We start from the raw sequence: 23,629 nt of genomic DNA, 5'->3' as shown, positions 1-23,629 counted from the left end.
GTCTGGCCGGGGAGGAGCAGGATGCTGGTGGGGGTCTGCCCACAGGAGAGGGGGGCAGGAGTAGCTCAGCTGGTATGTGGGTATCTCCAGGGACGAGGATCTCTGGGGCAGGATCTGGAGGCAGTGCTGGACGAAGTGGACATGCGGCTCCTTTAAAGAATCCAGCCTCTCCGGATCCTCCACTGCCGTCTTAACTATTCCCCGTTTCCCCCGCTTCCCAGAGTACAGGGAAGGAAGGGAAGACAAGAAAGCGCACGTGCTGCTGTGGGCATAGGAGGAGCGCGCTCTCTTCCCTTCCTTCCCCATGCTGGCTGCCTTGCTTCCTGCGGTGTGTGGTGGGGGTGGGGGTGCTAAGGCTTCACACCAGAGCCAGCTTCTCAGTGAGCATGCTTCCTGAGAAGCTGGATCTGACGCGGATCCGCTGGACTCCCCGTCCCCACCTCTCAGGAAGCCGGAGCTAACTCCATTTTTGCTGGAGGCTGTAGTGCCAGTTCAGGCTCCTTGTTTGGGGGGGAGGGGGAGGAGGGGCTAGGAACACTGCCTCATGATTGACTGGCCGTGCCCCCATGACTGGTTAATGGCCACGGAGCTAAGGGTTTATTAGCTGTGAAATGAGACTTATTGAAATGTAAAAGCAGGTAAAATATATGTACAGGCGAGTCACAATATTATTGCAAATACTGTCAGACATGCACCAATCCACTGGTTTCCCAAAAGGCTCTGATGGGCACCCAGAATAGCCCTGAGGACCTCAGAATGCCAGCACTTCAAAAATGAAGGATTTTCCTTTGTATCGGTATCTTACAACAGTCTGACAGGACAGCTGTGATACGGTTTCTTCTTTAATGTTTCTCAGAAAGAGGGACATAAGTGAATTGCCCTGGCTTCTAGCTGTGCATCCATGAGTGGTCCGCGAGTCCTGGTTCTTTGGCATTGTGGTAGAAAGGGAGGCTGAAGCACAGGTCGGGCGCAAGACCTGAAGACTGAACCAAAGTCAGCAAAAGTTATTCTAGAAGAAAAATCAGGGCCTGTATAAGCTGTTGTTTACCTGCAAATTCAGTTTCTGGTGCATTAATTCAGCACTGGCAACTACAACACACTATAGAACCCAATCTCACCTACCCTGAAGAGGTCTTCTGGTCCCAAGAAGCCAGCCACAGATCCCAATGAATTTTCACTCTGGATCTTACCCACAAGATCACGCTGGGCCAATCCTTTAGAATCTAAAATCTAAAGGTTTATTACTAAAAGAAAGAAAAGCATGAGAGTGAGGTTAAGGAGAATATATTACATGCATCGAATCACCCAGTTCTCAATGCAGGCTCTTAGCAGAGATACTATAAACTGCTGTCCTGTAAGTCTCTGGTGTACATCCTATGTACACCTATCCATGGTTCTTTCCAGCTCGGTTGTTCCCTGCATCTGGGATCAGAGCTGAATTGAAGATCAGATGGAGGGTGCCACATGGCACTTATATACCTCTCCTGGCATCCTCCTGGCTAGAGCAGGTCACATGGTCAAGTGACCTATCTCTGTCTCACATGCTGGCAGCTCTTATGCCCGGGCTGGTTTGCAGGTATCAGTCACATTCCTTAGGTGTGTATTGGCACCTAGAGATTCATTGTCTCCTTGCTAATTAGCATAGCCATTGGCTGAGCATTCTTTGCCCATTGTTCTGTCTCAGACAGCGAATTTTCCAGCATCAACTCAGAATACATGTTTATAACTCCACATACAGATATTATACAAGTACATGAATAGAACATACAGAATTAGTAGAGCATAAGCTTTCATTCAGCATCTCACATGATCCCTTTTGTACAGATGTTTGGGGCAAACACCTCCCCCCCCCATGGGTGCAGCAGTGATCTTTAGAATCCAATAACATGACAGATGGTTTACAGCAGGGGTTGCCAACCTGTTCCAGATGAAGAGCCACAATAGCAGTGGAGACAGCATGAAGAGCCGGAGCAGATATTGAGGGGGGAAAAAAAAAAAGGAGCACTGTGCTGGGGGAAAAACAGTGCTGGTACATCCATCCCAGGGCATGGCTTTTTTTTTTTTTTTTGGTTAACACCTTTGCTCTGGGTCTTCAAGGCCCTGCCCCCCCCCTTTTTTTTTGGTCAACAACATGCTGTCTCCACTACTACTGTGGCTCACAAAAAAAGCACTGGGAAGGGGTGAGAGGTGCAGTCTCTGGGAGGGAATTTGGGTCCAGGAGGAAGTAGAGAGAGGATGCTGGCTCAGGAAGAGGACTCCAAGCTGGAGAGTGTTGGGGTCAGGGGGTGGTTTGGGGTGCTGAGCAAGCCAGAGGCTTGTGGCTGTGAGAGTGCAGAAGTTTGAATTGGCGGTGTAAGGGGCTCAGGGCAGGGAGGCTGGGAGTATGATGGGCTCAGACACAGATTTGCAGGATGTGGATGGTGCAGGAGTGTTGTGACAGAAGACCGGGGATGTGGGGGTGCAGGGGTTAGGGGATGTGAGAGACTCAGGGCAGGGGGTTCCAGTGTATGATAGTCCCAGGTTTGGGGCTTGGGGGGAGTGCAGGAGTGTTATGATGCTGCAGCCAGATGTGGGCTTGGCTCCAATTGGGGGCTTGTTTGCCAGGATTCATTTTTACATAAAATATGTCAAACACAAAAAGTTTCTGCATTGTCTTTATTTCTGAGAAGGGCAGGGAATCTGTTTTGAGTCAGGGGTCACTGACCCACAGAAAAGTCAGTCAGGGCCACACAAGCAATATGCAAAAAAACAACTGCTACAAACCCCCCATGCCTCACTAATGTGGCCCCAGCAGTGCTGGTGGAGGCCGGGCACAGGGTGGGGGTGTGACGTAGTGGGGGTACTTGCTAGGCTGTGGTGACCTCTGCTGTATGGAGCAAGACCCAGCAGGGAAAACCTCATTATGCAAAGAGGACTCCAAACCTGTTGAACCAGCCAACCCCCCATGGGGTGAAACAAAGGAAGGGGAAGGCTGCCCTGGCTGGGGGCAGGGCTTGGAGAGGGGGAGTTAGTTCCTGTCTGGAAAGCAGGGGAGAAGGAGCTGGGGGGGGCGGGGGGCTGGGACTCCCCTATCTCAAGGGGGGCATGGAGGCCTCTTAGCCCCCAGTTCCTGTAATCAGATTACATCTGTGCTGTGCTATATACTGGAGGGGCAATAAACAACCTGCATTCTAGTGTCTGGTGGAGTCTGTTCATGCCATTTCGGGGGGTGCAGGAGACGGGAAAATCCCGACGCATCGTCACAGGGGGGCAGGGTGCTCGTGGGAGGGTCTGGCCAGGAGGAGGGGACAGAGTCAGTTGGGGCCAGTACCTGGGGATCCTGGGTCTCAGGAAGTGTGCTAGCTGCTCTTCCCCTCTCCTCCCCTCCCCCAGGCATCCCCCCTGCTCTAACCCAATCCTCCTCCCCTTTTCCAGAACCAAGCACACCCCCCCCAACCAAGTGCCTCATCCCTTCGAGCCAGGCACACTCCCCCTCTAACCCAATCCCCCTCCCCTTCCCCAGATCCAGGTACATACCCCCCAACCCAATCCCCTTCCCCAGAGCCAGACACCTCCCCTCCCTGCTCTAACCCAATCCCCCTCCCCCACTAACCTTATGCCCAGGTCCCGGAACCGCTTCTGGTGCTGGCGCCACACCTGAGCCACTGCCGCTGCCTGCACTCAGCAGCCGCTGCTAGCAATTGCAGGCTGGGACCCTGTGTGTGACCCAGCCTGCATGTGCAGGATATGACGTAGTGTGCTGGGGGCTGTGAGCGGAACCGTGCAGGTCGTGAGCTTGCATGCGGCTCAGAATGGCCTGGCCATGAGAGCAGATGACATGAGTGGTTCTGGATTCCGTCCCGGTTCTGTCAAGCCACGGGTCGGCACCCCAGGATTACAAGTTTCATATGAACCACGCAGTTCTTCAAGTGGTTGCTCATGTCCATTCGAAGTAGGTGTGCGCACCGCGTGCACTGCGTCTTCTGGAGCGTTTTCCCTAGCGGTACCCATAGCCCGGTGCTGGTAGAGACAGCATTGTAGCGTGCGGTACCGGGGTACCCATGTCCGGTACCGGGGGAGGCGGTGCCGTGGAGGAGAGAGATGCGTAAGTGGACGCCACACGGCTACGGGGGTACGGCACCGGTGCAGCCAGGTGAGAGGCTGGCAAGGAGTTCAGCTGCACGGAAGTCCGAGAGTGGCCCGAAGCTGCCCTGGAGTGGTGGCCTGGTGTTGGGAGCGGTGCTGTAGTAGCGACCGGTACTGACCCCACATGGGGTGGTCCCGATGCATAAGTCGCCTTGGCATGTCGACCTGAGCCATGCGGGGGTGAAGTCGTAGCCAGCTCTACCCCTGGCGAGGGGGACCTCGACCATTCCGTCTCAACCGACGACGGAGGGGAGGTCGTGAGGCTAATCAGGTCCTGCACCGCTTCAAATGTGTCCGGCGTGGATGGATCGTGCGAGGGGAGGTGGCTGGGACTATCGAGGCCTCCTCGCTGACTGTGGTGCACTGCGGGCGATGTGTGCACCGGTGAACCGGCACCGCGGCATCTAACCGAGGCCGGCTTTTTGACGGGGATCTTCCCCGGGACTTCTTCACCCTCTTGGATGGAGGAGAGTGAGACCGGTGCCGAGATCTAGATACGGAGGTAAGCTACCGGTGAGGGGCCTCCCGCGTGGAAATCGGTTGTAGCGCTGTCTCCATGAGGAGAAGTTTGAGGCGGGAAACTCTTTCTTTCTTCATGCGGGTCTTAAAGGACTTACAGATTTTGCAGGCGGCTGCAAGATGAGCCTCACTCAGACACTTGAGGCAGCTGTTGTGTGGGTCGCCTCTAGGCATAAACTTCCCGCAGTCAGCGCACGTCTTGAAGCCTTGTGGCCCTGGCATTCCTCACCCCCAAGGGGGGGAAGGAAGAATACAAAGAATCTAACTATCTAACTCATAGAACTATTTACAAACAAGTAGAAGAACGGGAACCATTAACTAACTAAGAGAGATAGAGACTCTCCAACAACCGTCACGGCGGTAAGAAGGAACTGAGGTGGGGCAGCGCCGGCAGGGGTACTTATGCCCTGCCATGGAGGCGCCACTCCAGGGGGCGCCCTGCCGGCGCTACGGGTACCGCTAGGGAAAACGCTCCGGAAGTCACGGTGCACGCGGTGTGCACACCTACTTCGAATGGACATGAGCAACCACTCAAAGAACAACAGTTACAGGTAAGTAACCGTTCTTTTTACTTGCCTACCCATGTCCTTTGGAAAGCCTCATAAAGAGGAGAAATATTTAGATATAAGAAGAGCTTTGGGGTTTTACCTTGAGCTAAGGCACATAGAACAACCTTGCAACTGCGCATGGAGGCTGAAGGCAGAATAATGGGCAGTGTAGTAGTCAGGCATCACCAGTGGTGTCCTGACAGGTCTTCTGCTCCATCAGTGATGAGAACCGTTCGACTCTGTGCTTGTCCCCTTTGGCTGCGTCTACACTGGCAAGATTTTGTGCAAATACTTTTAACAGAAAAGTTTTTCCGTTAAAAGTATTTGCGCAAGAGTGAGTCTATACTGGCATGTGCCTTTGTGCAAAAGATTTGCTTTTGTGCAAAAGCATCCGTGCCAGTGTAGACGCTCTCTTGCGCAAGAAAGCTCTGATGGCCATTTTAGCTATCGGGCTTTCTTGCGCAAGAAATTAATGTGGCTGTCTACACTAGCCCTCTTGCGCAAGAGGGCTAATCCCTGAGCAGGAGCATCAGAGTATTTGCGCAAGAACCACTGATTTTGTACATTACAAAGTCAGTGTTCTTGCGCAAATACTCGTGGCCAGTGTAGACAGGCGGCAAGATTTTGCGCAAAAGCATGCCAGTCTAGACGCAGCTTTTGTGTGTTGTTACTTGCTCAAGTAGCAAACACAGCAGACTTGGACCTTGTCCTGAATGTGGGTTGGTATGTTCCTTTTATCTGAGGTGTGTGTGTGTGTGTGTGTGTGTGTGTGTGTGTGTGTGTGTGTGTTTGTACTGAGATGTTTCTTCACAAAGTGTTCTGTTACCACCCCTCTGGAACGTGTTTACGGCCTGTGCCTGGTATCTCTTGGCTATCAATGTTTCTCTGTTATTAGTTCTGTTCTTGCCAACTTCTGTGAACAGGGCCAGCCTGTTGCTCACAGCTTCACTTTGCTTTATATTAGCAAAGTCTTGACCATTGTGCCTAGGCCTCAAGTCTCACAGCCAGCCTGTGATACGTGGGCTTATGTTTCAGGCCCTTATCTGACTCCAGGCAGTTCTGTGTCCTCCCAGAGAATCTCCTCTTCAATTTCAGCTTGCATTTGTTCATTAATCCACCTGGCTAATGTGACAGTCCCAAGTAGAGTATTAGCTCAAGCAACCAGGTCTCATGCAGGTTCTACAGTGTACATCGCTTATGTGCCTGTCTTGGACTTCTGTAAGGAGACAGCTTGGTCATCTGTTCATTCCTCACTAAGCTATCTCTCAGCAACCCTGGGAAAGTGCCACACTTGGTCGTGTGATTCTCCCATCTCTGTTCAAGTAGACGCCAAGCTCACATCCAATTCAAACTGCTTGCGAGTCTCCTACAAAGAAATGGACTGGGTGTGCCTGGCTATGAGGGAAGGGAAAGGTCGCTTTGGGGAAGACAACATGATTCCTAATGGACTTCTACCTGTTGCTGTTTGAGATGTGTTGCACAGGGTCCTACGATGATCTGCCCTCCTTCCCATCTCTATGGGAATCTGTCCAGAAAGAAGTAGCTGAGGAAGGTTGGGGGCAACTCCACCCTCTGTACCTGTACATCGCGGTATGAGAGCAGAGGGTGCACCTGCTATACCAACAGGTACTGCTAAGGAAAGAATCTGACTGTTGGGTGCTGGGTGCACCTCAGCCTACTGCAGAAGAACTTGTACAACACACCTCCAAGAACAACAGTTCCAGCAAGTCTCAGGGGGTAGTTGTGTTAGTCTGTATCTGCAAAAACAATGATGAGTCCTGTGGTACCTTAGAGCAAGAGTAGGCAATAATTTATGACGGTGAGTATGTGTACTTTCTAAGGTTTTGGCAAGTGATCAAAGGCTTCTCTATTCTATGGAGGAGGTACGGGGTCTGGGAATGAGGTTTGGTGTAGAAAAGAGCTTGGGGTAGGAAACGGGGATGTCCAGGATATGGAAGGAAGTTGTGACCTGCGGGATGGGGATGCAGTGCTTTTGAGTGATGATCTGGTCGGAAAGGGGCGGTGGCCTGGGGCCAGCGGCCTGGGGCAATTGGTTGGTTTCCAGCCAATAGGAACTGAGAGATTTTGCTGGGGTAGGGGGAAATGTGTGAAGCCTCCCTCTGCTCTCAGAGCGCACAGCAGAGAGCCATAGGGAGCAGCCAGCTGCTTAAAGCGGTGTTGGGCTGCTCTGAAGTGGCTGGCTGCTCTGTGCAGTCTGGTCCTACACTGGAAAAGTAATTCTTCTTCAAGTGGTGTCCCTGTGGGTGCTCCACTGTAGGTGTCAGGCTCATCCTGGCACTGCAGATTGGAGACTTTTAGTAGCCTTAGTCAGCCGGACCACGCATGCGCAGTTAGCATCTCATGCCGTTCGCACCCTCTGCCTGTTGCATGCGGTCTGGCTCCCACCAGTTCCTCTTAACCGTCCTTGGTCATAGATGGAGCTCCTCAACTCTCCTACAATTCTCTTTGTTTCTGATTGGAATTCATTTGCAAATAGTTTAAAATAGAGATACAGTTGTTAGCTTATAGTTAGTATTTGTTACAGCTTAAAAAAAAAGTGAAGAGGTGTGAACCTCAGTCTCTTCCACAATGCCTGGATCCCTAGGTTTCAAGAAATGTAGCCTTTGCCATGAAGTCATGCCGGCCTTGGATGGCCACGTGGCATATATCCGCTGTCTGGTGAGGCGCATGTGCCAGAAAAATGCACTGACTGTTCTAAGTTGATGGCAAGAGCATGAAGGGATAGGGAAATGTGCCTGCAGATGATCCTTTTTGATAAGGCACTTCAGCCTCCTGAGATTACATCACAGCCAGAGTCTACAGTGCTGCAGAAACATAGAGCGCCATCCCCTGAGATGGGCCCATCCTGCAAGATAAGAGCATCTCCGACACTCTCTCTGCTTGCTGCTCCACCAAGCAGACTCAGTACGGGGGATAAACCAGGTACATCCAGCACTGTTCCGTCCACTTCTAAGGCTTCCGCAAGCACCAAACGTAAAAAGTTGGTAACGTCAGCACCAACCGTTAAGGCACTGTCAGGACTGAGATTGTTGTCAATACCTGTATTCCGTCATCTGCACCATCTGCACCTCTTTCCTGGGCATTTCTGGCACCAACGGCCTCATTGGCACCTCCTGCACCAGCAGCCCTAATGCCTCCGGCACCATCAGCCATGAAGCCTTCAGCACCGACTACCTCTGTGGTGCCTTCAGCACTGACAGCCATGACACTTTCGGCACTGACACCGCCAGTGCCAACAGCAGATGACAACACTAAAATGGCACCAAAAAAGCCACGGGAAAGTCTGGTGTGTGGTGAAGCCCAATTTCCCCCTCTCCGAATTTCTCCCCGGCACCGTCACCTTTGCCTCTACAACGAGTTTCTCCTATACTGACTACCTGATGCTACCATTATAGGGTCCAGCCTCACTCTCCTAGATGCAGTTCCCGGTCACCATATCGGGAAATGCACCGGGAAGATACAAAATACTATGGGAGACACCATTCTCTTTCTCCACCACCGCCTCATTTCTACTGTTCACCCGCATGCTCACCGCACTCCCTGCACCACGAGTGTCAAATTAGTGTAATCTCTTCCAGGAGATCATCACTGACACGTTCTGACTGTTACTATGGATACCATTATAGGCAGGGCTCGCTGAGCTGCGGTGAGCCCTGCTCGCCAGCCATGCTGTCCGGCGTTCTGCGCACGCGCAGATCATTTTGCGCATGTGCAGATCGCCTGAACCCGGCTCTTCCAGGATGTAATCTACTCGCCCCGGGCGAGTAGATTACATAGATTGTCGAGCCCTGATTATACTGGTCTACAATTTTTTAGAAGTCGTCTGCTTCAGAGATAAAATGTGCTATTTATTATGTATTTTGATGTGCTGAATTCAAATATGACAATTAAAACAACTGATTGGCTACTGTTTCCAAGATATTTAAGTTTTTACATTTTACGTCTATGTATATTGTGTAGATAGTAGAGTTTTAATCATAAATTGTAAACCTAGTCTTTTCATGTGTTTATGGTTGCTTTACATGATAATATTTCACCTGTCCTGTTTATGTAACACTTTAAAAATCAGCAAAAGGGTTATATAAATAAAATTTATTATGAAACAAAAGGCAAAAAACTATTATGTACATAGTTTAGTCCTATTCAGTGTCTACTCGGCGCTTCTTGGCTTGTCTCTTATATTCATTAAATGGAACATCTCTTGTCACTGTCCAGAAATAGTCTGCAAGCATTAATGGGCTCCATGTGCCCTGATATCGTTTCTCCATTGTTGCATTATAGGCCTTACTACTCCTCACATCACCATTATCGGTCAGATTCTTCTAGATGGTCTCCATGTTGCTGCTGTTCACTCTGTTATCAATTCCTTCCTACCGAGCCACAGGAACAGCACCCGCCAGTTCTTCCACCACAGAGTCCTTCCACCCAGGCTCAACACTCAGAGCTGGACAAGGGGCAGCTGCCTGAAGCAGACGACCAACAACCAGACACTTTGTCTACAGACCAGTCCTCATCCTCCCCAGATGAGGTAGTCTTTCCTGGAGATATGTCCTCTACTGATGACCTGAAGCAATTTCAAGAGCTATTTAAATGTGTGGCAGAAAGCGAGGAGGCCCAGCTGGCGGAAGTGCAGATCAAGCAGTACCGTGTATTGAAAAATTTGCAACCTCAATATCGCTCCAAGATCACACTTCCTATTGACGAGGCGGTCATGGAAGCTGCGGAGGAAATTTCGCAAACTCCAGCCTCAGTACCTCCAACAAGTAAATGGGTGGAGAAGAAATACTTTGTGTCTTCGAAGGGACCAAAGTTCTTGTTGAATCATCCACAGCCGAATTCGCTCATTGTGGACGCAGCGCAACAGAGAGCCAAAGCCCCACAATACAAGAATACTCTTGGGGAGAAAGATAATAATAAATTGCATATTGTCATCAGGAAGGCTTATTCTTCTTTGAGTCATGTCCCCGTGGGTGCTCCACTGTAAGTGTCAGGCTTGTCCCACACCACAGATCGGAGACTAGTCAGCAGTATGGACCACGCATGCGCGGCAGGCGTCTCGTGCTGTTTGCGCCGACTCTGAGCATGTGCAGTTCAGCTCCCGCCAGTTCCTTCTAACTGTCCATGGCTGCAGACAGTGAACTTCTTCTCCTCACATTCTGACAGAAAAAGATTAGAATTAGTTAGTTTAGTTTAGTTTAGTTTATAGTTCAGTAGTTTCTAGTTACAGTTAGTTTTTATTTCACAGTTGTTCTTAAAAGAAAAAAAGGTTCTTTTCTCCTCACAGTTAAGGTCTGCCTAGCCAGCCCTTATCATACAGTATGCCGGGATCCCCCGGGTTCAAGAAATGCGCTACGAGTCACGATCCGATGCCCGCTTCGGATGGACATTCTTGATATATTAAGTTTTTGGGCGAGGGTCATATCCCTCAGAAATGCCAGCACGACTCTAAACTTACAGCGCGAGCCAGGCGGGATCGTGAAATGAGGCTCAAGATGCTGCTCTTTAAAAGGCCTTGCAGTCCATTGAGCCTGATGCCTCTTGACCCCCAGACTCTCTGGGAACTGACAAACAGCGGTCTGCCCTGAGCGTGCCCAAGAGAAAGTCACCCCCACTCCACTACTCGCCATCCAAGCGGATCAGTGCAGGGAATAAGCCGGGCACTTCGGAAGTGGTTCCCACCCTCCGCGCCGATAAGCACAAGGTGGGCCGCAGGACATTGGTGCCGAGTCCGGCTCTTTCAAGGGAACTGGCACCAGCAACCCCTTCGATGCCTAGAGCAGAATCAGCACCAGCAGTGGCACCGAGAAAACAACCAGCAATATCAGCACTGACAACGAAGCACCGGCCACGGGGCCACCCCCATCAGTACCGATGTCGCCAGTGCCACCAACAATACATCCGGAGCTGGAAATGCCTTTATTCCACCACAGTTCTCTCCGGCACCATGAAAGGCATTACACAAGTCTAGGAGACAGATTACTCCCTCTCCTAGTCCAGAACCGGTGCCTTTTTTGCCGGAGCCGCCCTTCCTCGCTTCGCCTCACTCAATATGCCCTGAAGAGGTGACACATGGCAGCCCCATTTCACACCACCGCCAGGTCTCCCCACGTTATTCCCCATCTCCACAGTATTATCATCAGCACCAATGTACATGGTCTCCAAGGCACTCACGAGGCAGGTTCACCTAGATTTCCTACACTTTCATCTTACTCTCACTACCATAATTCCACTAGGAGAGGATATTCCCCAGCATACTCTCCAGGGAGAAACTATTACAGGCACTGCTACAACCACCATTTCTATGACTGACGCTGTCTTTACTCCGTACAATGTACTCCTTCAAGATCACCACACTACCACCACCCACATGTCTCCCATGACAACATTAGTTTACCTGCTCCATCCATAGGCACTAGGCCACCCACTCCTACTGGGGACACGCCTTCACTACCGCAGCCGGACAAATATCTGAGCAGGATCAGCAACAAGGGGAATCTCCAACAGACTAATCATCCTCTTCTCCCGATGATGCCATCTTCTCTGGTGACTGTTCACCTACTCACAATGCTCGCCAATTTCAAGATCTATTCAAATGTGTGGCTGACACACAGGAGGTGCAACTAACTGAAATACAGCAGAAACAGAACCGACTGCTTAAGAACTTGCAACCTTCGCAGAAGTCTAGGGTAGCCCTACCTCTGGACGAGGCAATTCTTGAGGTCACTGATGAAATATGGCAGACACCCGTTTCCACCCTTGCAACCAAAAAAAGGGAGACAAAAAGTACTTTGTCCCCTTGAAAGGGATGGAATTTTTATTTACACATCCACAACCTAACTCATTGGTAGTGGATGTGGTGTAGCAGAGAGCCAGGGCACCCCAACTCAAAACCACTGCTAGTGACAAGGAAGGCAAATGACTGGACCTATTCAGCAGGAAGGTTTACTCATCAGCCATCCTAACTTTGAGGATGGCTAATTACGCTGCCCTCCTTCCTAACCACAATTTTGACAATTATACTAAGCTGGTAGCACTATTGGAGCATCTGCTTGACAGCAAGCATGAAATTTTAAATTTGGTAGAACAAGGGGGTTACACCGCTTCCAGATAGCAATAGACATCGCTGACATGGCTGCATGAACCACCGCCACTTCAGTGGTGATGTGTAGAGCATCTTGGCTCCTGCTGGCTGCAGTGCAAAGAGAGCTGCAGTCAAAAGTGGAGGACTTGCCTTTTGACAGGCAAAGTTATTTGCTGAGAAAACTGATCAGATGCTCCATTCCGGTAAGGACTCCAGAACAACCCTCAGGATGCTTGGAATGTATACGCCATCTTGCTGAGGTCAACGATACACACCTTACTACCGGTACAGACCCTGCTCATACGCTGCATCCCGATACAGACAGTATGACCAGCAATGACCAAGGCAACGACAGCAAAAGCAATGCCCGCAAAACAACAGAGTGCCTAACCAACAAAATAACTGGCAGTCCATTTGATGACTTGGTCGGGGGACTGCAAACCATCCCTTTAACTTACCATCCACACAAGTCACACAAGCTGTTTCATCATCTGTTGAGGCCATATCAACATCGGTGGTCCTCCATCACAACTGACCGATGGGCCCGCAAGCTAGTGACATCCAGCTATGCAATTCCATTTGCCTCCCTACCTCCTCCCGCCCCCATTCCTCTTCAGGGACCCCTCTCATGAGGCTCTCTTAAAGAAAGAGGTCCTTCACCTACTCTCAACTGGCACCGTAGAGAGAGTGTCCGAACAATTCCGGGGCAAGGGATTTTATTCTCATTATTTCCTTACCCAGAAAAAATCAGGAGGGTGGAGACAGATCTTGGACCTTTGACGACTCAGTCGATACCTTTGAAAGCACAGATTCAGGATGGTGACATTAGCTTCCATCATCCCAGTGCTTGATACCAGGGATTCGTTCATGTCCCTCAACTTGCAGGACCCTTACTTCCATGTGACTATACATCCGGCCCACAGACGTTTCCTCAGATTTCTTGTAGGCGATGAACATTTTCAGTACAGAGTTCTCCCTTTCAGCTTTTCATCAGCACCCAGGGGTTTCTCGAAGACATTAGCAGTAGTGGCAGCTTATCTTTGTCGTCATGGCTTTATAGTATTCCCGTATCTAGACGATTGCCTAATCAAGGCAACTTCTTTCGACAAGGCATCACACTCTATCAACATGACACAGGCTCTATTCGAGGCCCTTGGTCTCGTAATCAATCTTGCAAAATCTTCCATGACCCCATAACAATCCCTTGAGTTCATCGGAGCACGTCTAGATTCCACCACAGCCAGGGCATATCTACCACTAACCAGATTCTGTGTAATTCATGATTTTGTACAAATACTTTCCATGAGTCCCAAGACTCTGATACTTACCTGTTTGTAATTCATGGGGCACATGGCAGCCACCACATACGTGGTGCAGCATGCAAGGTTACACCTCAGATGCCTCCAACACTGAATAGCCTCCATTTATCAACCAAGCAATCACGATGTTCACAGAGCAATATCCGTCCCCACGCTAGTACCGGACTCCTTAACATGGTGGAGTTTCCCCACCAACATACTCACTGGCATTCCTTTCCATCGCCCACACCCACTGTTCCGATTACAACAGATGCATCTTTACTGGGTTGGGGAGCTCACCTCAGAGGCTACCAAGTTCAAGGCTAATGGACCGCTCAGGAATCTCTCCAGCGTATCAACTTCCTTGAGCTGAGGGCGCTAGTCAATGCCTGCAAGCATTTTCTACCCAAAATTCACTGTTGCTCTATTCAAATTCTCACGGACAACAACAGTCTATTACATCAGCTGTCAAGGGGGAGCCCGTTCATGGTCCCTCTGTGCAAAGGCAGCAAGTTTATGGAATTGGTGTATTCACCACAATATTTTCATCATTGCGACATACCTCCCAGGCAAAGACAACATTATTGCCGACACACCTCAGCCGGCATTTCATTCATCAACATGAATGGGAACTGAACGCCAAGGGAACACAACACAACTTCTGACGATGGGAGCGTCCCATTATAGATCTATTTACAACGTATCACAATGGGAAGTGCCCCTCTTACTGCTCCAGAGCGGGCCTCAGGCCTAAATCTCTCGGAGATGCCTTCCTACTGGATTGGAGTCATCACCTGCTGTTCGCTTTTCCTCTGATTCTTCTGATTCCCAAAGTCTTGGAGAAAATAACCAGAAACAACGCCATGGTCATACTCGTAGCTGCTTTTTGGCTGCACTAGATGTGCCTCCCATTCCTCTTCCAGATGTCCATATGCCCTCCATACCACTTACCCAAGCAGCACGATCTTTTGACACAGCAGCGAGGGAACATGATCCACCCACAGATCCACCGCCTGCACCTCACAGCCTGGCTCCTAGTTGGTTCCAACAAACAGAAATTTCCTGTTCCCAGGATGTCAAGCATGTACTGATGCACAGTAGAAGAGATTCTATATGAACTACCTACCTGCACAAATGGTGCTGTTTCCACTCCTGGTGCTCGGCCAATAATCTCGATCCCATTTCTCTTCCCATCCAGTGCGTCCTCGATTACACCCTACATTTATAACATTCGGGTTTAACGTTGTCCTCTATCAAAGTTCATCTGGCGACGATCTCTGCTTTTCGACACCCGATAGAGGGTTACTCAATATTCGCCCACACAATGACTAAGAATTTTTTAAAGGGTCTCTTAAATTTAAACCCTCTGCACAGGAAACACCTGGTCTTATGGGACTTGGAACTAGTTTTAGACATGCTAACGCGACCCCCTTTTGAATCTCTGGTGACCTGCGACTTGCATGGGTCACCAGAAAGTCAACCTTCAACTCGCAACCTTCACTTCAGCATGCAGGGTGGGTGAATTGGCTGCCCTTTCGGCCACACTGCCATATACGTTGTTCTCCAACCAGGATGTTATACTACGTCCCCATCTGAATTTCTTACCCAAGGTGAACTCCGACTTTCACGTTAATGAGCCCGTAGTACTCCCAACCTTTTTCCCTAAACCACATTCCTCTATCCAGGAATCTCATCTACACACTTTGAATGTTCGCCAGGCACTGGCTTTCTACTTGGACAGCACATGAACTTTCCATAAATCCCAATGCCTTCTACTATGCACTGCCGAATGCTCCAAAGGCCAGCCTTTAACAGTTCAACACATAACAAAGCTTATCATCTCCTGTATTCTATGCTGCTATTCATTGCAAAATAAAACCCTTCCACACACACCTAGAGCACATTCCACCAGAGCAGCTTCCACAGCTTTCTTAAAGGGGTCCCCTTACCTGACATCTGCCATGCAGCTACATGGTCATCCAACTTAACATTCACAAAACATTACGCCATCAACACTTTTATACGTGACTCAGCAGTTGCCTCTTCAGTCTTGTCCGCTGCAAAGAGGTCATAGCTCCGATTTCTGCCTCCGTAGACTGGACTACTGCTCTGAAGTCACCTACAGTGGAGCACCCATGGGGACACAACTCGAAGAAGACGAGGAAGTTACTCATCTTGTACAGTAACAACAGTTCTTCAAGGTGTGTGTCCCTGTGGGTGCTCCACAATTCACCCTCCTCCCCACTTCGGAGTCTTTTTTTGTTTTTCAGATATTCTCTGCTTAGGAGGAACTGGCGGGAGCCGGATGGCCTGTGCTTAGACTCGGCGCAAACAGCATGAGAGGCCTGTTGCTTATGCGCGGTCCGGCTGGACTACTGCTGACGACTCTCTGATCTGCGGTGCGGGACGAGCCTGACAACTACAGTGGAGCACCCATGGAGACACGTATCTCGAAGAACTGTCATTACTGCTTAAGGTGAGTAACTTCCTCTTCATCGGCCACTTTATTGCTGTGCATTGCAAACTATGTGACCCTGCTTTCAAATCATAATCTTGATAATTATACCAAATTGACAGAGCTTCTTCAATACCTGCCAGACTCCAAACGACCACTCTTGAAAGCAGTAGTACAAGAGGGCTATTCTTGGGGTTACAGATTGCTATGGACATTGCAGAAATGGCAGCTTGTTCCATGGCCATGGCAATCGCAATGAGGCGATCCTCCTGGTTTGCCTCAGCGGGCGTCCCAAAAGAGCTTCAATCCAAGGTAGGGGACCTCCCGTTCGAAAAACAGAAACTCTTTGCCAACAAAATGGACTGGGTCCTCCACTCCGGGAAAGATTCCCACACCAACCTCCGGACGGTAGGCATGTATACACCTCCATATAAATGCCAGGTTGGAGATGCATCCTCGAACTTTGAAAGCTGAATTGCCACACCCAGAAGCAACGGTTCAAAATGGTGACACTCACCACCATCATTCCATCATTAGAAAACGGAGATTGGTTTGAGGCCCTTGACCTTCAGGACACTTCTTTCCACATCGCCATTCATCCAGCGCACAGGCGATCTCTTCATTTTGTTGTAGGCAATGAGCACTTTCAATATCGAGTTCTTCTATTTGGTCTGGTGTCCGCTCCCAGGGTTTTTTCCAAAACTCTTGCAGTAGTGACAGCGCATCTGCATCACAGTGGTATCATGATATTCCCTTATCTCAATGATTGCCTCCTAAAAGGCTGGTTGTACGAAGAGACATGCCAGATGGTTACGATAGCCAGACAGATTTTCAACTCCTTAGGTCTTATAATCAATAAACATAAATCCATGGTGGAACCAACTCAATCTCTGCAGTTCATAGGGGCTCGCCTCAATTCCATTTCAGCACGAGCGTGCTTGCCTGTCGAACATATCCAAGATCTAATAGCTATTCTGGCAAATGCCCCTACAGTCTCGGCACTAACTTGTCTGCAGCTAATGGGCCATATGGCGGCCACCACCTTAGTGGTTCAACATCCAAAGTTACACTTTTGTTGCATTCAACACTGGTTGTCGACAGTTTACATCCGAACAAAGCACAGTATCCACAAGATAATAGCTCCTCCACTTCCGGTTTGCACATCTCTACGCTGGTGGACCAAACCGAACAACCTCATGGCAGGGGTACCATTCCATAGGCCCCAATCACTGAAGCAGATAACCACAGATGTTTCCCGTATCTGCTGGGCTACCCATATGTCTTGTATGACAGTACAGGGAAAATGGTCAACAGGGGAGAAAAATTTTCATGTAAATTTTCTTGAGCACAGAGCAGTCCTTTACGCATGCAGGCACTTTTGGACCCATGTATCTGGTATGTCAATCCATATACATATCAACAACATTCAATGATGTATTATATAAATCGCCAAGGCAGACCACTATCCTGGTCACTTTGTGCAGAGGGGTCCAATTACGGAATTGGTGTATTCAAAACACCACCACCTTAATATCGTCCTACTTACCTGGCGCCAGCAATGCTGTTGCAGATTTGCTGAGCAGGCATTTTCGCCACGATCATGAGTGGGAGATCCATGCAGGGGTCCTTCGTCACATCTTCGGTCAATGGGGGGTCCCTACAAGTGGACCTATTCACCACATACAGCAAAGTGAAAATGTATTGCTTGGCTCATAGTCAAGTGCATCACGACATGGAAGTGCTGCATGCTGCTCGCAGGGCAGGAGCAAAGCAGAGAAGGCTTTGGATGCTCCCTCGCCCACAGGCGCTAATTGGGTTGGGAGCGGGGGAGCAGCAGGGCCTCCATGGGCCAGATGGACCCACGGAGGCCCATTTGCCCACCTCTGCATTATGCCATTGTACAACATCTAGCAGTGGACTCCGCAATAGCCTCAGCAATACTCACACCTCATGATTAACCTCAATTCTGGAGCCAAACCGTCCAGACAATCTGAGTACTGCTACATAGTCACTTGCAGTGAAGCACCCACAGGGACACTACTCAAAGAAGAAGAAGTTACTCACTTTTGTGTAGTAACGATGGTTCTTCCAGATGTGTTCTCCCGTGGGTGCTCCATGACCCGCCCTCCTCCCCACTTGGACTCTCGTTTCTAGTTTCACGTTTCAGATCACCGAGTGGTGAGAGGAACTGGCAGGAACTGGACCGTGCGTAAGAGGCAGAGCGCGCGAACGGCGTGAGATGATAACCGCGCATGTGCAGTCTGGCAGACTCTGGCTACTAAAAGTCTCCGATTTGCGGTGCTGGGATAAGCCTGGCACCTACAATGGAGCCCCCAATGGGGCATACATCTAGAAGAACGATCCTTGCTGCACGAAAGTGAGTAACTTCTTCATCTCTTTTGTTATACGTGTGTGCATGTGTATCCCTGCCTCTGTAACTTATCCTCCAGTTCATCTGATGAAGTGTGTTTTAACCACAAAATCTTAAGCCCTAATAAATCCATTAGTCTCTAAAGTGCCACAGTTACAATAAGATTAATAACTGTCTCTTCCCTCTTTCTACCTCTCTCCCTTCATGCCCCATATCCTGTCTTTCCCTGGGCTGGGTTCTCTCTCTACTTCCCCAGCTTTTCAATCTCTCTCTATTTCTCAGATATTCACCAAGCACAAATTACTTATTATCTCAGCACAACTTCGGGTTCTCACTGCTCACCTCACTAATCCCTGCCTCAATCTCAGCCCTTCGTTCCCATCCATTGCAAACTCCCTCCTGAGCTAGACCTCTCTGTCTCCATCTGCACTTCCTCCATCCACCCACCACATACCGACTCACCTTTCTCGACTCTCCCCCCATGCCCCATTTCTACAGCCCTTCCTCAACCGAAGGCCTCACGCCCCTCACTCCCTGCACAGACAATGTGCCCAGCAGGCCCCTCTGTGTGCTGAGGAGCTGGGGGTGCCAGTGACTTCTCAAGGCAGGAGTCATCCTGGAGCTCCCCCTTGGGGCGGGGCAGTTTTACCAACCCCGGCTCAGGCCTCCAGCTACACCAGCAGCAAAAGCAAGTGAAAAAGGGGAGGGTGGGGCTGGAGCAGGAAAGAGAGGACTCGTGTTTGCACTGAACGCTGGAATGGGGGGTCCACAGCAACATGGGCCACAGGGGGCTTCCCAGCTACTGAAAGGTCCCTTTAAAGTATGTGTGTGCGTGTGCGCGTTTGTTTGCTCCTAGCTCTGTTTGCTCTGTGACCACCAGAAGGAGGCAGCGCTGTGTCATCTGGGCTTCCTTCTCCCATGTAGGCCCTGCTGCCTGCCACATTCCTCGAGGCAGCGCCTACAGTGGAGGGTGAGGGACAAGGAATGGTTTGGACCTAATGAGCACTACGAAGGGATTACAAGAGGAGGAGGCCGTGCTTCAAGGGGGACTCTCCACCATGTCTTCCCAGCCCCTGGGAAGCAGAGTTGGAGTTTTAGGGGGGGTTATATTGGGAGCACCTGACCTACTCACCCACTGCCCTGGACTAGATTCCCCAAAACAGTAGTTCAGGATTTATTTTTAATGACTTTCAGGGAAACGTTCTCTCGAGTTGACCCAACAAGAGCTGAAGCAGCCTGTCGCCATGAGTAAAACCCATCGCTTTGGGCTGGGTGTGCTGAGTGAGGAGCAATTCCAGCAGCTCAGAGCTGAGCAGAGCAGCCAGGAGAAGATGCGGAAGCTGTACGAGCTGGTGCCGAGCTGGGACACGTGGTGCAAGGACCAGCTCTACCGGGCGCTGAGGAGAACAAACAGAGACCTGGTGGAAGAGCTGGAGGGTAAATCAATGACAAAGGGGAAATCTGCTGCCCAAGGGGATCTCCCTGAGCCCGTCCCACAGGGGGCTCTAGACCAACTCTCTGGCTGCTCGTCCCGCCCCCTCACGGCAGCACCGAGCTGGGCATAGATGGTTGAGCAGCCCCACGTTCCTGTGTAATGGGCGGGGGGGGGGCGGGGGCGGGCGTTTGCCCTCAGGGCTGAGACTGTTTCAGTAGCTGGGAGCTGTAGACAGAGCCGGCTCCCCTGGTGCAGTGCGGAGCCGGGCTGCACACGTCCCGCGGGCTGGGGCTGTTCTGCAGGCAGCTCCCGTTCCCATCCTAGGGCTCTGCACACCCGCTTGTGATGGGGATCGGGCCCCACAGGGCTCTTTTGGCTTCTCATGTGGCTTGGGGTGTTTGCACCCTGCAGTCAGACTCTGCCCCCTCCAGAATGTGGGAGAGGGCGAAGTCTGGCCCAGGCCCAAACTTCATAGCTCATCTGTTTGCCCAGAGAGGGTGGGGGTGGGTGGTGTCGGGGGGGGGGTTGCCTGTATCTCCACCCGGCTCTGCACTCCTGGGCTCCTTCTATCTTGGCTGGGTGAGCAACATTTCTCCCCAGCCCTGCTCAGGCCTCTCACAAGGTCGGGATTCCTCAGGGGGAAGAAGCAGCAGGTGCGGGAAGACAAGGGAGTTTTGATCCTAAGGGCGGGAGGGTGGGAAATCGGAGAGAGTGGGACTGGCAAGGACCTTCCTATGTCAACTAATCCAGTCCCCTGCACTCAAGGCCGGGCTGAGTAATAACGGGGCCGTTCCTGACAGGTGTTTTGGGGGAGCCGAGTTAGTCTGTTACAGAAAAAAAACCAGTAAGCAAATGGTCTGGTAGCACTTTATAAACTAACAAAACATATAGGCTGTGTCTATAAACTAACAAAACATATAGGCTGTGTCTATAAACTAACAAAACATATAGGCTTTTCTGGAATAAGCTGCGAGCTGTCTACACTGGCCCCTTGAATTTCCGGAAAAGCACTGACGATTTACTGTAAGAAATTAGCTGCTTTTCCAGAAAAACTATGTTGCTCCCGCTCAGGCAAAAGTTCTTTTTCCGGAAAACTGTTCCGGAAAAGGGCCAGTGTAGACAGCCCAGTAGTCTTTTCTGCAAAAAAGTCCCGATCACGAAAATGACGATCGGGGCTTTTTTCCGGAAAAGCGCGTCTACATTGGCCACGGACGCTTTTCCAGAAAAAGGGCTTTTCTGGAAAAGCATCCTGCCAATGTAGACGCTCCTTTTCCGGAAATAGTTATAACGGAAAACTGTTCCGTTTTAAGCATTTCCGGAAAAAGGTGCCAGTGTAGACACAGCCATAGATGGTATCATGATTTTTCGTGGGCACAGCCCACTTCTTCAGATGACCAGAGTTATGATTAGAGGATAAGGACACTCAAAATAAACAGGAGAAGGGAAAGGGGTGGGGGGGGGGAAGAGGCTCTGTTGCCCACCCCCCTACCTCTATGCATAAAGTATCAGGAGAAAGGGTGCTAAACCTGAGTAGATAAAGATCAAAGACAGTGGATGGATAAGGCAGGAAGGATACCATTCAGAAAGTAGTTAGCACCTTCATTGATAAAGGTTCTACCACCCCATATCTTGATTCAGTCCATAATTAATTGAATTGAATTTGCATATGTATTGTGATTCCAAGATTTCCCTGTGGATTTGGCTTGAGGAACTGGCCTGTGACAAGACATGTCTAACACTGAATGTGGGAGTTGGTTGAGGGGCTCCCATTGGCTACGAAATGAGGCCAGCAGGGACCGAGGATGGGGGGGGGTGATAGATCTGCTCTGTTTTGATCCCCGGCTCTGAGATCTCTGCTGTGCCTGTGACTAACACGATGGCGAGTCCCAGGCTGATTCCCAGCTGCCAGAAACTGCTGCCTCTTTCCTTGCCTGCCAGCTGTGTGGGGATGGGCAGAGCTGTTCATGTCCCTCCCTGCCCCCAGCCAGGCTCCTCATCTCTGCAGCATGTGAAGTGCTTGGGGATTCCTTGGGGGGCAGGCACCAGAGGGAAGTTTTGTGACAGAGAATTGGACTGTACCCATCCCTGTGGGTTGGGTGGGAGTGAAGGGGACGTGGGGCCCAAAGGAGCCTTGTCCCTCGCGTGCCCTTGTACAGGGGCTGGGGTTGGTGACAGCCCAGCACTGCAGGGAGCAGAGGGGCATCTCTGTGTGACCGTGGGGGACAAGGGACCCTGGCAGAGTTTGAAAAGGGCAGGGAGGGGGTGGAGCCTTTTCCCTGCACGTCCCCCACTGGCCTGTGGACACTAAAATCAGCTATTTGAATTTGCTTAAAAATTGTCTCTCAGGGGGACACTTTGTGGACCGGCACCGAGAGCAGCTGAATGATGAGAAATATCAGAGCATCAGCACTGGCAGAACCGATGAGGAGAAAATGCAGAAGCTGTATGAGCTGGCGCCGAGCTGGGAGCGGGAGCGCAAGGACAAGCTCTATGGGGCACTGTGGCTAACAAATTCCGCCTTTGTTGAGAAGCTTGAAGGTAGGTAGCTGCAATCAACAAAAATACCCCACCTCCAGTGCCCCGAAGGGCAGCAGCCCAAGCCTGTCCCAGAGCTGTCCCTGGGTCGCCTCTCTAGGATCATTTGTATCTCCTGTCAGTGCCACATTGAGACAGGAACCGGATCTGAAAGCACCTCCCCTGTGAGATATTCATTGCCAGGAGCAGCTCTTATTTTACCTCACTAGGAGCCATGCACCTATTCACAGAATAGTGGCACTTCTGCTAATCCCTATACAATAAGCATCTCCATTTGCTGGCTTTGGCTGATTCAGGCAGGGACATCAGGGATCACTGTTGACCCATCAAGGGATCCTGCCTCACTTCCCAACAAGTAAAACCTGCCCCCTTTATTTCCTGTCCTCAGTCCCTGTGCGGTGGTATTGGGAGGTTGTTAATGCATCCAGCTTAGGTCTGGTTAACGTGACCAGATGGCTCTTTTATAGAGGCAGCACTGGTCTTTGAGACTTGGTTTTGTATCGGCACCTATCATCTTCCATCGCCTTGCTGATTATTCGCACTTGCTCTCTGGCCACCCTAGAAGAGGCTGCATTTCTGTGCTGGGCCAGCAGTTGCCACCATCTCAACAGCCTGTAAAGGGCCTTGAAATGCAGCTGGTTACAAGTGACTGGGGAAGAAGGGAGGCTGCTCCACCCATGCATCCATACAGCCCCTCTCCCCTGGCTCTGAGATCTCCTCTGTTCCAGTCAGTCAGCCCTTGCTCCCTCTCCCATTCGCTCTCCCCTGCAAGTGCCAGTAGCCGGGCACAGGAACCACCCACCAGCCCCAGCCCTGGAGCGACAGGTGAGTTATCAACCGCCCAGCGGGATTAACCCTTTGAGAGCCGCACTGAGGGGGTGAGCAGGGAGCAGGCTGCACAGCGGCCAAGATGTCAGCACGTCCCCTTGCTCCTCGGTGAGGGAGGGTGACTCCCGAGTTGTCCAGGAGCTGCCCCAGGGGCAGGGCAGCTTTGCCCCAAGCCCAGCTCAGGGCTCTGGCACCTGCCCCAACACTTCATTGGGGTGTTTTCATGTCCTTGTGCAGGGGAACATTTTGTGGAGCGGCACCGGGAACAGCTGATTCAACGCACCTCCTCGGTCGACACAGTCCTGGAGCAGCTTCTTGGGCTGGAAACTTTTCCAGACTGGAGTGCGATGAGTGAGCCACAGATGCTGATGTCAGCTGAGCATTCGAAGCCTTTTTCAGGTGAGCTGCTGTGG

The 23,629-nt window shown here is 50.7% G+C and overlaps 1 protein-coding gene across 2 annotated transcripts in view; it reads left to right on the top strand.

Annotated features, from left to right (window-relative positions):
- The window catches only part of LOC142829356 (uncharacterized), an 82,417-nt gene that overhangs the window by 15,314 nt on the left and 43,474 nt on the right, over positions 1-23,629 (top strand). Inside the window, exons 5-7 of one of the 2 annotated variants that reach the window (XM_075928918.1) lie at positions 19,613-19,855; positions 22,200-22,391; positions 23,454-23,615. In XM_075928918.1, the coding sequence (XP_075785033.1) occupies positions 19,613-19,855; positions 22,200-22,391; positions 23,454-23,615 (597 nt within the window). The remainder of the gene's footprint in view (positions 1-19,612; positions 19,856-22,199; positions 22,392-23,453; positions 23,616-23,629) is intronic. The other variant, XM_075928919.1, reaches the window with a different exon arrangement.

This window comes from Pelodiscus sinensis, chromosome 4, assembly GCF_049634645.1.
Source record: "Pelodiscus sinensis isolate JC-2024 chromosome 4, ASM4963464v1, whole genome shotgun sequence".
Lineage (NCBI taxonomy): Eukaryota > Metazoa > Chordata > Testudines > Trionychidae > Pelodiscus > Pelodiscus sinensis.
This window is presented reverse-complemented; position numbering and strand designations above follow the sequence as displayed.